At 36.6% G+C, this 13,502-nt stretch overlaps 1 protein-coding gene across 2 annotated transcripts in view; it reads left to right on the forward strand.

The window, feature by feature from the left end:
• LAMA4 (laminin subunit alpha 4) overlaps window positions 1-13,502 on the forward strand; it is a 136,354-nt gene that overhangs the window by 103,757 nt on the left and 19,095 nt on the right. For both annotated transcript variants that reach the window (XM_015561621.1, XM_015561622.1), the window contains exons 21-30: window positions 301-463; window positions 1,316-1,449; window positions 1,912-2,083; window positions 3,678-3,809; window positions 4,905-5,047; window positions 6,729-6,867; window positions 7,296-7,433; window positions 9,560-9,693; window positions 10,870-11,034; window positions 11,829-11,982. In XM_015561621.1, coding sequence (XP_015417107.1) covers window positions 301-463; window positions 1,316-1,449; window positions 1,912-2,083; window positions 3,678-3,809; window positions 4,905-5,047; window positions 6,729-6,867; window positions 7,296-7,433; window positions 9,560-9,693; window positions 10,870-11,034; window positions 11,829-11,982 — 1,474 coding nt within the window. The remainder of the gene's footprint in view (window positions 1-300; window positions 464-1,315; window positions 1,450-1,911; window positions 2,084-3,677; window positions 3,810-4,904; window positions 5,048-6,728; window positions 6,868-7,295; window positions 7,434-9,559; window positions 9,694-10,869; window positions 11,035-11,828; window positions 11,983-13,502) is intronic.

A 13,502-nucleotide genomic window follows, 5' to 3' on the forward strand; every position in this document is an offset into this window, starting at 1 on the left:
CTAGACTCCTTTCCAAATACCTCATTGAAAAACAAAAGGTTAGAAAAATAGACATCATTTTTTAAAAGCAATCTGATTCTTAGATTTTTTTATCTGGTCTATCCATGAATTAATTCTGAGATGGAATATCTTCTTTTTGCCCTTCCCATTGATTGCTGCATTCTATAACTTCTTATGAGAGTGACAAAAACCAAATCACCAGTTCTGTGACAAGGAAACATTAACATTTTGACATTAAAAAATATGTATTTTCTATAAATTATCAGGCTAATAAAGAGTAACAATTGTTCATCCCAACAGGGTAGGAAAACATGGAAAGGTGTTTTTAACAGTCCCAAGTCTCAGTAGCACTGCAGAGGAGAAGTTTATTAAAAAGGGGGAGTTTGCAGGGGATGACTTCTTGTTGGATCTGGACCCAGAGGACACTGTGTTTTATGTTGGTGGTGTGCCTTCAAGCTTCAAGGTAAGCTCTCCAGCTATATTTTGACTTATTGCGAATCTACAGTGATTGTTTTCAAAAGTCTATAAGACCTACAATTATTTGGGCATGGGATAGAAATCTTGATGTTTTAAGAAAGAGCTTACTCAGTAGGTAGTAGATTTCTGAGCCAGGATCTATAAATCTGGTCTCTGCTACCCACATTTTCACAGTGTCAGATGCATTCACGCTTTAGCTAACACTGGCCTATCAGTTCATTTCATTCTGACACATGAGTAAGTAATTAGTAGTATTCCCCACCTACTGCAGAAGTAGCTGTACTTTCTGAGTTTGTATCTAGCCTTCAGGCTTACAGATGATAGGCTCAAAAATTTAGTTATCTCAACTACTATAAGCATAAAATAAAATATAAAGGGGGGATGAGATCTAGGGAGGAGTGTGAGACCCAATGAAAGACAAATAAAGGAAATGACCAAGAAAACAGTTGATTTAGGATTTGATTCCAGAACTGTTATTTACCAGTTATAAGCACATTATTAAGCCTCAGAATTTTACTTCCCCTTTATATGAGAACAGAAATAATTACTTCACAGAACTGGTGTAAGGATCGACTTGGGTCATGAATTCACTGTCCAATGTGTAACTGGCACATAGTATATGCTCAATAAATTCCACCCTTTCTGCTAAGATATGTACAATGAAAAAATCATGATGGATCTAAATTATTTGGCATAGTAGATGCAAACCCAGGGCTGGAAAGACATCTATACCAATGGACAGATCTCTTGGGCTTGCTGTTTGTTTCATTGCCTGTTCTGTGTGGCCCAGGTGAAAGGTGATCCTGGGACAATTGACTTTGCTTTGTCTGTTGCACAGCTTCCTGCCAGCTTAAACCTGCCTGGCTTCCTTGGCTGCCTGGAATTGGCCACTTTGAATAATGATGTGATCAGCTTGTACAACTTTAAGCACATATATAATATGGATACCTCCAAGTCAGTGCCCTGTGCCAGGTAAGGAAGTGTTAGGAGTGCTGAAGACTTTGCTAGCCATGAAAGAGCAGCAGGGAGACACATGTGGGTCAATATTTAGGTTCCCAATCTTTTCTTGGGGGAAACCAGTTTGGAAACCAATTAATAGTCATGCCTGAAAGACACTTTTTAGGTTTTTTTTGCCATAGATGAATATGCACAATTATAAAAAGATAACTTGTCTGTAGCTTTGATTTTGGATTCCAGAGACTGAGATTTAACTAGAGATTTCTGTTGTCTTAGCACAAAGGTTAGAGAAGAAATCTATTAAAAACAATTCATTTAACTTACCAATAAATGCCTCTTTATGTCACCCACGCAGACATCACGACTTCATTTAAATGCTGGAAGGCCCAAGGAAGATGTCATGAGATGGGTTAAAAGGGCCTCACTTGAGAAGCATGTCATTGTAATGTTTATATGGTCCTTGCGTTTTTATTTCAGAGATAAACTGGCCTTTACTCAGAGTCGGGCTGCCAGCTATTTCTTCGATGGCTCTAGTTATGCTGTGGTGAGGGATATCACCAGGAGAGGGAAATTTGGTCAGGTGACTCGTTTTGACATAGAAGTTCGAACACCAGCTGACAATGGACTTGTGCTCCTGATGGTCAATGGAGTGAGTAAAAACAAAAGTGCTACATTTTCTTTATTTCCTTTACTTTCTGCTATGCATATTTCTAGGAACCTTCCAAGGTTGTGTCATGCCATCAAACTGAAGTTTTAGTTTAGAAATCAAACATGGATTATTTCCTTCAGTGAAGTGATGGCAGCAATAAGTAAAGCAGCCCTAAGACGCCTTTCTCTGCACTGCAGTTTTGGGTGTATATTAAATATATCCTCTTTAATATACTGAAGGAATTTTGAAGAAAATAAGTGCCAAAAATTAGGAAAAGCTGTATGTCTATGGAAATTTAACACTGACTTTTTAAATCATATGCCCTAATCAGTAAAAAAAAGACTTTGCATGTCTACTCTATATGTATGTGTATATATACATATAAACATTTCTTTACTAGTGATTTGCATATGCCATATATAGTACATAAATTGGGAATAAAAGACAATTTATATAAGGATAGTATTGAATAAAAATAAATGTTATTTTAAAATAAAGACAAAATCAAATAAAATTATTTTTATTTGTTAATGATACAAAAATTATTGTTAATATCAGTGTTAAAACAATGTAATTAAATATGCTTAAGTATTTTTGACAGTCTCATTAAACTCTCTGTGATAGAATGATTCAAAAGTCTTGTCCTAAGTCCAGTTTATTTCAATATAATGTTGTTTCTTCACCTATCTTGGACAAGATACCTCATAAAAATAAAACTGTAAGAAGTGTATTATTGGCTTTGTTTACTATATCATGATACCATTTTATAATCTCATTCACCAGTTGGTAAAAGTTGTCTTTGAAATTTGTCTGGTACATTTCCAGCTTTCTTGATGTCAGTCTTACAAGCTGATCAGAAAATATGTCATTTTGTACACTTTAACAAAGGGGTTTAAGACCATTGGAAATCTTCATTGGAAAGATTTCAAAACAGAAATTTTTTTTAGAAATTTCTTTCCAGAAGTATTTTCATAGTGCAAACATGAGAGTTTTATAGGAAATAAACATTCATTGTGTTCAACAAGTTCACTTAACAATAGAAAAATTTCCAAACACATTTTTTAAAAACCATAAATCCAGTGCTTCAAAATAATAAAGAAATTGACTTCTTTTTTAATATCCATATTTGTTGATAATTATTTAAGGGTTTTTTTTTACATACCTTGGAATTAATTTTCAATATCACCAATGTTCCTCTAAAATGAAATGCAATCACATGTATTGGCTTCTTATAGTTTTCAAATTTGCCTACAGAAAAGGCAGTTGAATACATATGGCCTATAATACTTTGTTTTTTAAAATTTTTTAATGGTCATAAGCTAAACATAAAATTTCATTAATTCATAGGGTAAATTAAAAAACAACAGAAGATAGTTGCTTTAAGTTGTATATAAATATTAACATTTTGGAATGCTAATATGAAACATAACTGACGAAGTGGATGTACTTATAATTTTTAAGAACTTCATGAGACATCCTTACTCTTCAAACAACTTCAGTAATTAAGAATACAGTGTTATATTTCTCAAATTCAGCTAAATCTGCGCTTTTGTAAGAGCAGATGCTCACATCTTATATATCCTTCTCTCCGCAGAGTATGTTTTTTAGCCTGGAAATGCGCAATGGTTACTTGCATGTGTTCTATGACTTTGGATTTAGCAATGGCCCTGTGCATCTTGAAGACACTTTGAAGAAAGCTCAAATTAATGATGCAAAATACCATGAGGTACAAATCTTTGCAATTTGGGTAGTTTTACCTGTTTGATTTGGTTTTGTTTGAACTTATATCTACTGGTCTAATCCAATTGTCAACCTCGATAGGTAGAAAAGTAATTAAACTAAAAACCTTCACATTTAAAGACTGGCTGAAGGGTTCTCATCTACTTAACTCCAGGATAACATTTGCTTTAAAAAGTGGCTTTTTTGGTCATATTGACCTTACTAAGGGTCTCTGAAAGGTTCATTTTAGTTGCTTCATTAACCCAAAGGCTCCAATTATACTCAAATCGTGATTACAGTGACACTCCTATGGAATCCTTCTATAGAAAATGCCAGGTCTAATATACAGTCATTTGTTTACTTATCTTTTGAGCCCCAATAAATATAAAAAGAATAAATATAAGTAAATAGAGGATCACCTTTTAAATCTCTTATCTAGAACTTAGAAAATACTAACACAGATTCCACATAAAGAGAACCCACAGAGAATGCTCTTTAGTCTTGAAATAGATGTTCAGCAGACTGATAACATGCTTCATCTATTTTTATTAAAAGTGACTTTAAATCTACAATTTAATAGAATGTAAAAAAGGCACAATATCTTTGAAGCTGAACCAAAATACAGAGAATAAGAGGCTATATTTATCTTTTCAGTTAAAATTCCATAGCTTTCATGAGGATGGTTTATAAAAAAAAGATTACTTAACTATTTCTCTGTGTAGCATTTTTACAGATTTATTAAGGCTTCTCACTATGTTCCCAAAAAATAACACCTGGTAACATGCAGTCTAGGGTCCAGAAAGTACCTGCTTCCTAAATCTCCTCAAAGGGGTTACATAAGTAAATTGGTCTCATGACAGAATTTTCCTGGGCTAGCTCCTTCTCCACATGGAAATCCTCCAGGAATTGTGAACTTCTGCATTTATAAGTAAGAGCTTTCAAGTCTGTGAGTAAGAAAGGAAAATATATTCCCCATTTTGTGAACAAGCATAAGAACATGGAAGTTCAATTGTTTTAACCAGAATAATTAAAATATACTGTCATCTTCCACAAGTTGATTGTTAAAGAGTGAACAAGATTTACTACATATTATTTCTTCCAGATTTCAATCATTTACCACAATGATAAGAAAATGATTTTGGTAGTTAACAGACGACATGTCAAGAGCATGGACAATGAAAAGATGAAAATACCTTTTACAGACATATACATTGGAGGGGCTCCCCCAGAAATCTTACAATCCAGGTAAGTTTTCTTTGTTAAGTGGTTATTTGTTCCTAACAATGTATTGGGCTGAGTATGCAACACCCAGAAATAGACTAGTAAAGGTTTAAGTCCCCCCAACACTTGCTACTTCTGCACATGCACAGGCACACGCTCACACGTTTATGCACCTTTGGACCCCCTGCAGCCAGTTCTCATGACCCCCTTTATTTAATATCTACTAGATGAGACCTACAGGTTTCTTTAATTATGTCCTGATACTCTTGTTTTAGTCTTAATTTAAACTTATTTGAATTCTCAAATAACATCTGAGGGTAAAAATTTTAAGCTTGCCCTAGCTGGTTTAGCTCAGTGGATAGAGCATTGGGCTGCAGACTAAAGGGTCCCAGGTTCAATTCCAGTCAAGGACACATGCTTGGGTTGCAGGCTTGACCCCCAGTAGGGGGTGTACAGGAGGCAGTCGATCAATTATTCTCTCTCATCATTGATGTTTCTATCTCTCTTCCAATGGTTCTCAACCCTGGTTCTCATTCGAATAACCTGGAGAGCTTTTATAAACCCATTGTCCATGACCACTCTCCAGAAATTCTGAATGCTCTGAGATAAGGCCACAATATAATTTTAAAAACAAAACAACACCCTTCTTTCAAATTTCTCTTTGAATAAATCTATAGTTACCTCTGAATTTTTTTAAAAAGCAATTTTAATGACTTCAATTTTTATAAAGCTTTTCCTTATTTTGAATCACAACTAGCGCCATTCCCCTTCCATACCACCATGCTTCATATTTTTCAAAGGCTCCCCAAGCTTCCTTTTCTAAATAAATAGCCTCTTCAGTCCTCCAACCATGCCACATTGGACCTTTAACCACCATGGCTATCACTATGTGCACTATGTGCACCTCAATCTGTCCATCAGTACGGCCCTCCCAGGGTGGTCTTGTCAGAGCACAATATAGAGAACTATTACCCCTTAGTTTGGCTAGTGTTCATCTAAAATACACTGAAGGCAAAACTAACTTCATATCCACTCAATATCTGATAGCATGTTGTAGGGCACTCCTATACACTGGGCGTGGTATAGGTAGTAGGACTACAGCACTGAGAAAAACGCCAGCTCTGATGTTAAAGATAAAGGATTTCTTACTCTGCTAATGATCCCAAGGCCTAACATTGACACTAGCCTTAGTTGATTACAGTGTGTTGCAAATAAAGCCAAGAAGGTTAGTTTATGGCCCATGTGGATTAGTGGAAGGCTGAAGACTGGGTTTTCTTCCTAACTTAACCAGTTATGACATAAGAAATTAATGTTTCTTAGTTTACTTTTATAGCTTACTTGTGAAATTGCCAAGAATTGACCTTTTATTTTCAAATATATTTTTATTGATTTCAGAGAAGAAGGGAGAGGGAGAGAGAGATAGAAACATCAATGATGAGAGAGAATCATTGATCAGCTGCCTCCTGCACTGGGGATAGAGCCCACAACCCAGGCATGTGTCCTGAAGGAGAATTAAACTGTTACCTCCTGGTTCATAAGTCAACACTCAACCACTAAGCCACACCGGCTGGGCAAGAATTGACCATATTTTACCTTTAAATGTTAGTTATAAATGATTTTAAATACTATTAAATTGCATTACCTATATATGTAGGGTGGCATCATCATCAGGGCTATATTAGTGAAGACTAATTTTCTTCCCCAGGACTCTAAGAGCACACCTCCCCCTAGATATCAACTTCAGGGGATGCATGAAGGGTTTCCAGTTCCAAAAGAAAGACTTCAATTTATTAGAACAGACAGAAACCCTGGGAGTTGGTTATGGATGCCCAGAAGACTCTCTTGTAAGTACCAATCAATCAAAAGCTTTTTAATAATAATAAACAAAAACAGCATGTATCACTCTCAAAAGCTGTACAACTCTTTTCAGCTTCCTTGTAATTCTAGTAATCATTAAGCCAGGAAGGCTCATGGGGTGCCTCTATGACTTGTCCATTTGGCTCAGTTTTCTATCAGTGTGGCTTCTAACGCCCAGAGAGGCTGTGAGAGCACCGTTACTATTCAGGGTAGAGGGAGGGAAGACGGAGAAACTCCACCTGTTAGAGGCCCACAGAGGGAAGGTTAATATGCCTGAATTCCAGTATAAACCAGAAGGGGTTCTTTGTGTTTTTTTAAACACTATTAATATAGAAACTGGACCTTTGTTGTGTGAGAAATTCACTTAAACTTTGATAATTATTACAAACACTAAATTTACTGTTTGGGCACACAGATATCTCGCCGAGCATATTTCAATGGACAGAGTTACATTGCTTCAACCCAGAAAATATCTTTCTTTGATGGCTTTGAAGGAGGCTTTAATTTCCAAACATTACAGCCAAATGGATTACTATTCTATTATGCTTCAGGGGTATGTATTAAGTTTTTTCCTGAGGAAATTTCTTTGTGATCATTGTTTTGTCTATTAGAAATACTATTAAGCATGTTAACGGTGATTTTCAATTTTGACTTACATATACTCACATAGAATTCCCCATTTCAGACACGTTATAAAATACTAGAGGCCCACTGCATGAAATTCGTGCATGGATACAGTCCCTAGACCTGGCCTGTGATCAGGGCCATCTTCCCTGGCTACCACAGCCAACCCCATCCCCCACAATCACCCACCCGCAGGTCCCTGTTTGCCATTGGGCAATCAGAGCCTGATCGCCAGGGGAGGGGACCGAGAGGTGGTCAGTGCACCTCATAGGAACTGGTCGAGCAGTCATTCTGGTCATTCTGCCACTTGGTCAATTTGCATATTATGCTTTTATATATAGATTATATATATTGTACATCAGGGGTTCTTAATCTGGGATTCATAAACTCACTCCTCACGGTTAATGAGAAGAATTTAGGAAGTCTGTAGACTCGGGTGGGGGAAAATTACATCTTTATTTATCTAACTAAAATTTAGCATTTTCTCCCATTGTAAATGTGGGCAACAAATCACAATAGTATTAGCAGTCCCTGTAACTTTTTCATTAATAAAAATGACAAGTATTTTTCATTTCATGTTTAAGCTGTCACAGATATCTCAAAATATTAATTTTGCTCATTGCTACTTCTAAATTACAGTACTTATTAGATCTGCTACTAGATTTTATTATTTAATGCCTTAATAAAGAAGTACATATATTACTATATCAGATTTATTGTTTTAATATTTTGAAACTGTGTTTCAATGTAATTGGTTTTCCTTTGTGTTCCTATACATTTTGTTGTATGCATATTAAAACATTATTTTATGAATGGGTCCATATGTATCACCAAACTGCCAAAGGAGTCCACAGCACAAAAAATGTTAAGAACCACTGTATGTTAAGAATAAACATATGTGTGATTCAACTTATAAAATAGTAAAAAGAACATGCTTTTCTCTTCATGCATTTGCTGAAGAACACTTGAGCTCAGCTTAAAGACATCTTATTTGAAGAATACAAAAGCCTGGCTGGTGTGGCTCAGTGGTTGAGGGTTGACCCATGAACCAGAGAGTCATGGTTAGATTTCTGGTCAGGGTACCTGTCCAGGTTTTGGGCCCGATCCCCAGTAGGGGGCATGCAGGAGGCAGCGGATAGATGTTGATGTTTCTCTCTCTCATCAACATTTCTATCTCTCTATTATTCTTCTTTCCTCTCTCTAAAGTCAATAAAAATATATATTTAAAAAGAAGAATCAAATAAGATCTGTACATGTTTAATGATGCTAAGATTCAACTGATTGATTTCTGAAAAGGACCAAGAGCTACACTGATGGACTAGGCCATAATAGCAGCTTTCACTTTTCATACTTATTACTTTGTATCTATCACATTTATATTGAATTGAATTTAAACCAGTAGCATCTGTGAGAATTTACCCAGAGCGCTTTGTAGAACCTCTGTTACATAACCTGCCTCAGATTACCATGGTTAATTAAATAGCACTTTGGTCCCCAAAAAAGTAGTATGTGTTGGGCTAACTGTAGAGTTTGGTGCCCATATAAGGGAAGAGAAGCAAGATTATTATTTTGCCAATATTTTAAGACAAATGATAAGCAAATTCAGAAAAAGAGATGTTAACCTGCTTTTATTTAAAATTTCTCTTCTGCATCTATAGATGAAAAGTGAAATATTTAAGAGGCCAAACTAGCAAATTAACTTTTGCCTGGTAATCTAGCCACATTCCCAAAGGGATTCAAATATTGCCCTTTCCAAAGAGATTAAAAGGAGACATGATAGAGTAGGCAACTCTCAACATGACAAAAATCACCAGAGGTTTTAGTTCTAAATGTATATAGGAGATTTATTTTTCCATTGAAACATGTCTAATTTTATAGGCAACACCAATGCAAGCAATCAAGTATTTTGTTTTTATTGTTATTCATAGAAAGTATTTTACAAGCAAACTTCCTTCATACTGGATGTTCCTTCAAGCAATAACATTAAGTAAATGTTAAAAACATGTTCTTTTGGATACCTGGCTCCCTACTTAAAAACCTGTGCTTGCATTTCAGTCAGACATGTTCTCCATTTCATTGGATAATGGCACTGTGACCATGAACGTAAAGGGAATCAAGGTGCAATCGGCAGATAAGCAGTACAATGACGGGCTGTCACACTTCATCATTACCTCTGTCTCACCTGCAAGGTACGGTCCTCAAGATTTATACTCTCCATGTGATGGCCTTATTTGTCAGGCATGATTCTGCCAAATGACCACTATGAATAATTGGCTATTCTATTACTTTTCTAGTGTTTAGAAAAATGATGGAAGGAGCTACTTACCTCCTTTAAAAAAAATTGCTCTTAATTTTCAAGACATGCAAAATAAGTCACTATGAAATTACTTAACAAAAATATAACACACACACACACACAGTAAAAATAGGCCAAGGACATGGAAGCATGGAACAGACTGACAGATCTCAGAAGGAAGATAGGGTGGGTGGGAAGAGATTAACCAAAGAATTTATATACAGACATGCATAGCCCCTGGACACAGACAATAGTGCTGTAAATGCCTGGGGTAGGGTGGGAGCTGCATGGAGGGGGGAAAAGGAGGAAAATGGGAGACATCTGTAATGCTCTCAACAATAAAAATAAAACAAACAGAAAAACCATAGCCTATAATCTCCTTGAGGAAAGTGCCTGATTCAGTGGAGGGCAATGTTCTGCACAAAGGAGCTCAGCAAATGTTGGTTTCATTTAGTTGTACATCTGGCGGTTGAGAATGGAATACTTATGGCCCCATTTTAAAATCTCTAATTTTATCTTTAAAATATGCGATACTGAATTTCTTTTCCATAATAAGAAGTTTTCTGGGAGAAGACATGAACCTCTGTTGTAGACTGCTCCTATTCCATGTCCACTTCCGTGGAGCCCTCCATCAAAGGAAAACATTAATAGGTCTTTTCACGACTACATGTCTAATCAGGACCAAAACCATTCAATGGGCTTTACAATGAAAATAATCTCCCACAAGCATGTGTAAATGATCACCAGGAGGAAGGCAGACCCTGATATTTTTCCCACCAAAAAGAAAAACAAGCAAACAACAACACAATGCTGATGACTAGTCATCTTAACTTCTTCTTTTATGAGTTTAAATTCTAATCCTGGTTGGGAGGGCCTTTTCTGTGTATGGAAACATTCAGTCATTTCATCCTAGGCCTCATAAAGAGTCTGGAAGCTTTTTAAAAGGAAAGCTATTGTCCTTTTATTAACTGATGTTCCATTGCAATTCCCTGAGAACACCTGCAACTAGAGTGGCACTCAAGGCAGAATGCTAGCTGTGTGCGCTGTAAAGATGCTTTTTCTCTTACAGATATGAACTGATAGTAGATAAGAGCAGACTGGGGAGTAAGAATCCTACCAAAGGGAAAGCGGAACACACACAAGTAGATGAGAAGAAGTTTTACTTCGGTGGCTCACCCATCAGTCCCCAGTATGCTAATTTTACCGGCTGTATAAGTAATGCCTACTTTACCAGGTAGAGTATTTTTATTTTTTTTATACTCCCACATGGTTAATAAGGGAGATCAAGTCAATAATGAAAATATTTACATTATTCAAACAGAACTATGAAATTTATCAGAAGCATTAGGGTAGTCATTAGAAGCTTGTATAGGCTTGAGCAACTGACATACTTAGGTTTATAATTAGCTTTTCTAGCCCTTTAATTTCTATTTGACTTTGGCAAAGTAAGCCTTTTTTTATTCACCTACAAATTCAGATAATGGTGCCTGCCTGGGATGCTTGTTATGAGGATTAAATGAGATAATGGGCATAAAGCACCTGGCATACAGCAAGCTGTAAATATTAGATGTGATTATTTCTGTACATCTTATTAATGATAGGGTATAGAGCAACATACCCAAATCCTTGTTACAGGGTTAAGAAAGTGTTCTTAATTTACTGGCTGACTTTAAACAAGGCCATTAATCTAGGTCCTTAACAAAGACAGTGAGGGCTCCCTGAGTACAAGAACTAGCAAGGGAGGAATTTAACACAGATTGAGTAATACAGAGGCGGCCACAGTCATCCGGAGTGCAGTGAGGGGAACGACGTTCATCTGTCAGAATGTGTTGGTACCAGGCATGAAGTTATTAATTAATTGGTTAAATGATCATTTTAAATATTCTGATTAAAATAGTGGTTGATGGATAAAGATCATCACACACACAGAAATTGTTTTAATTGCTCATTTCTCTGACTTCCGTAGTTTTCATTATGTAATTCTGAACAACATTTTTAAGGTTTTTCTCCCCTTTGTTACAAACACAGGTTGGACAGAGATGTGGAGGTCGAAGATTTCCAGCGGTATTCTGAAAAGGTCCACACTTCCCTTTACGAGTGTCCCATTGAAAATTCACCATTGTTGCTCCTTCACAAAAAAGGAAAAAATTCCTCAAAGCCTAAAACGAGTCAGAATAGAAAGGTAAAAGTTAATGCTGTGCCACGTGCCCAAACGCCCTAGTGTTCCACGCATGCAACTTCAGACACTGATGTTTTATAGAATTTACTCTAATTTGCAACTATACAAAGATAAAGTTCTTGTAGTAGAGTGAGTATTCCAACTCACTGGCTTTGTAGCATCAATTCTTGTTCCTAAAGAAACAGTTTGAATCAGCTTTTACTCATACTTCCAACTACTTTTCACTGGCATGGTTAAAATTGCTCCATGCTTAACAATTGATAGGTATATATCATATTATTAGTAGTATTTATTTGCTTTTGTGTAACAATGGCAGGCTTTTGTCACGATCACGGAAATTGTTAAAGTTTCTGACCTTACCCTTGCTTCCCCCTCATTCCTTCACCTTCACTTCAACCACTCACATGTATAATTGATCTGTGGCATCAACCAGAGCTGCCCCATCATCGAACCTTGAGTTCTTCCATTGCATCCTCTGGCTACCCTTCTTTCTCATTCTTTTAGTCTAACCTTTCCCACCCACTGCCCACACCTTCCTGGTCCGATTTTAATAATAAGCTCAGGTCCAATGTTCCCACCTGGTCCAAGCCACCGTCATCTCACATCTGTATTGTGGCAATAGCCTCTTACCAGGCCTCCCTGCTTCTGAATGGTTTCCCAAGAGTTTCTTCTCAACACAAGGGCCAGATCCTTATAAACACAGCATATCCCCAAAACATGTGTACACACTTTCACAGCAGATCGCTCAATTGATGTCTCTTCCTTTTCAGCCAGATTAAGCTTTGAACAATTGAAATTCGTCCTAAAATGCTACTGGGAATTTGAAAACACAGTTGTAGTACAAGCACTGCCTTTATGATTATTCAAAGTGTGTATACACTTTTTGGGATACCCTGTATTTACAAGGTGATAACTCACTGAATTTTCACTCCTTTTCAGGTTTAACTGATTTGAAATAATGGGTGAAGCCAGACTAAGCTTTGAACAAAGAAAATTAATCCACTAGACTTTTTTATGGGGATACATAAACAATAAAATTTACGGCACAAAACCGGCAACAGTTGACGGATTGAGGGTGCACAAATACCAAACAAAATGATTCTTAATGTTTGCGATTCTATTGCTTTGAGTTATCAGCAGTGCCTGGACCAGAACAGTCATCCGTCTGAAAATAGGCGTTGACAAAAGTATTCATTTCTGCGGATTCTTTTAAAGTCTGAAAATGAACTGTATGTCAATAAACACTGACTTTTATAATCATTCAAAGTGTGTATACATTTTTTGGAACACCTTATATAAGGCATATGATGTCACTCCCCTGCTCAAAGTGGACCCCAGCTGTACTCAGAACAAAAGGCCACGTTCCTACACCATCATGAGAGGCCTTATATTATTACCCAGGCCCCTTTTCCTCGCTAGCTCTTCTCCCCACGCTGATCTCCTGGCTATTCCTAGAATGCACTATGGACACTCCAGCCTTATGGTCTTTACTGCAGCTTTCCTTCTGCCTAAACCACTCTTTC

The sequence above is a fragment of the Myotis davidii genome, unplaced genomic scaffold, assembly GCF_000327345.1.
Source record: "Myotis davidii unplaced genomic scaffold, ASM32734v1 scaffold196, whole genome shotgun sequence".
NCBI lineage: Eukaryota > Metazoa > Chordata > Mammalia > Chiroptera > Vespertilionidae > Myotis > Myotis davidii.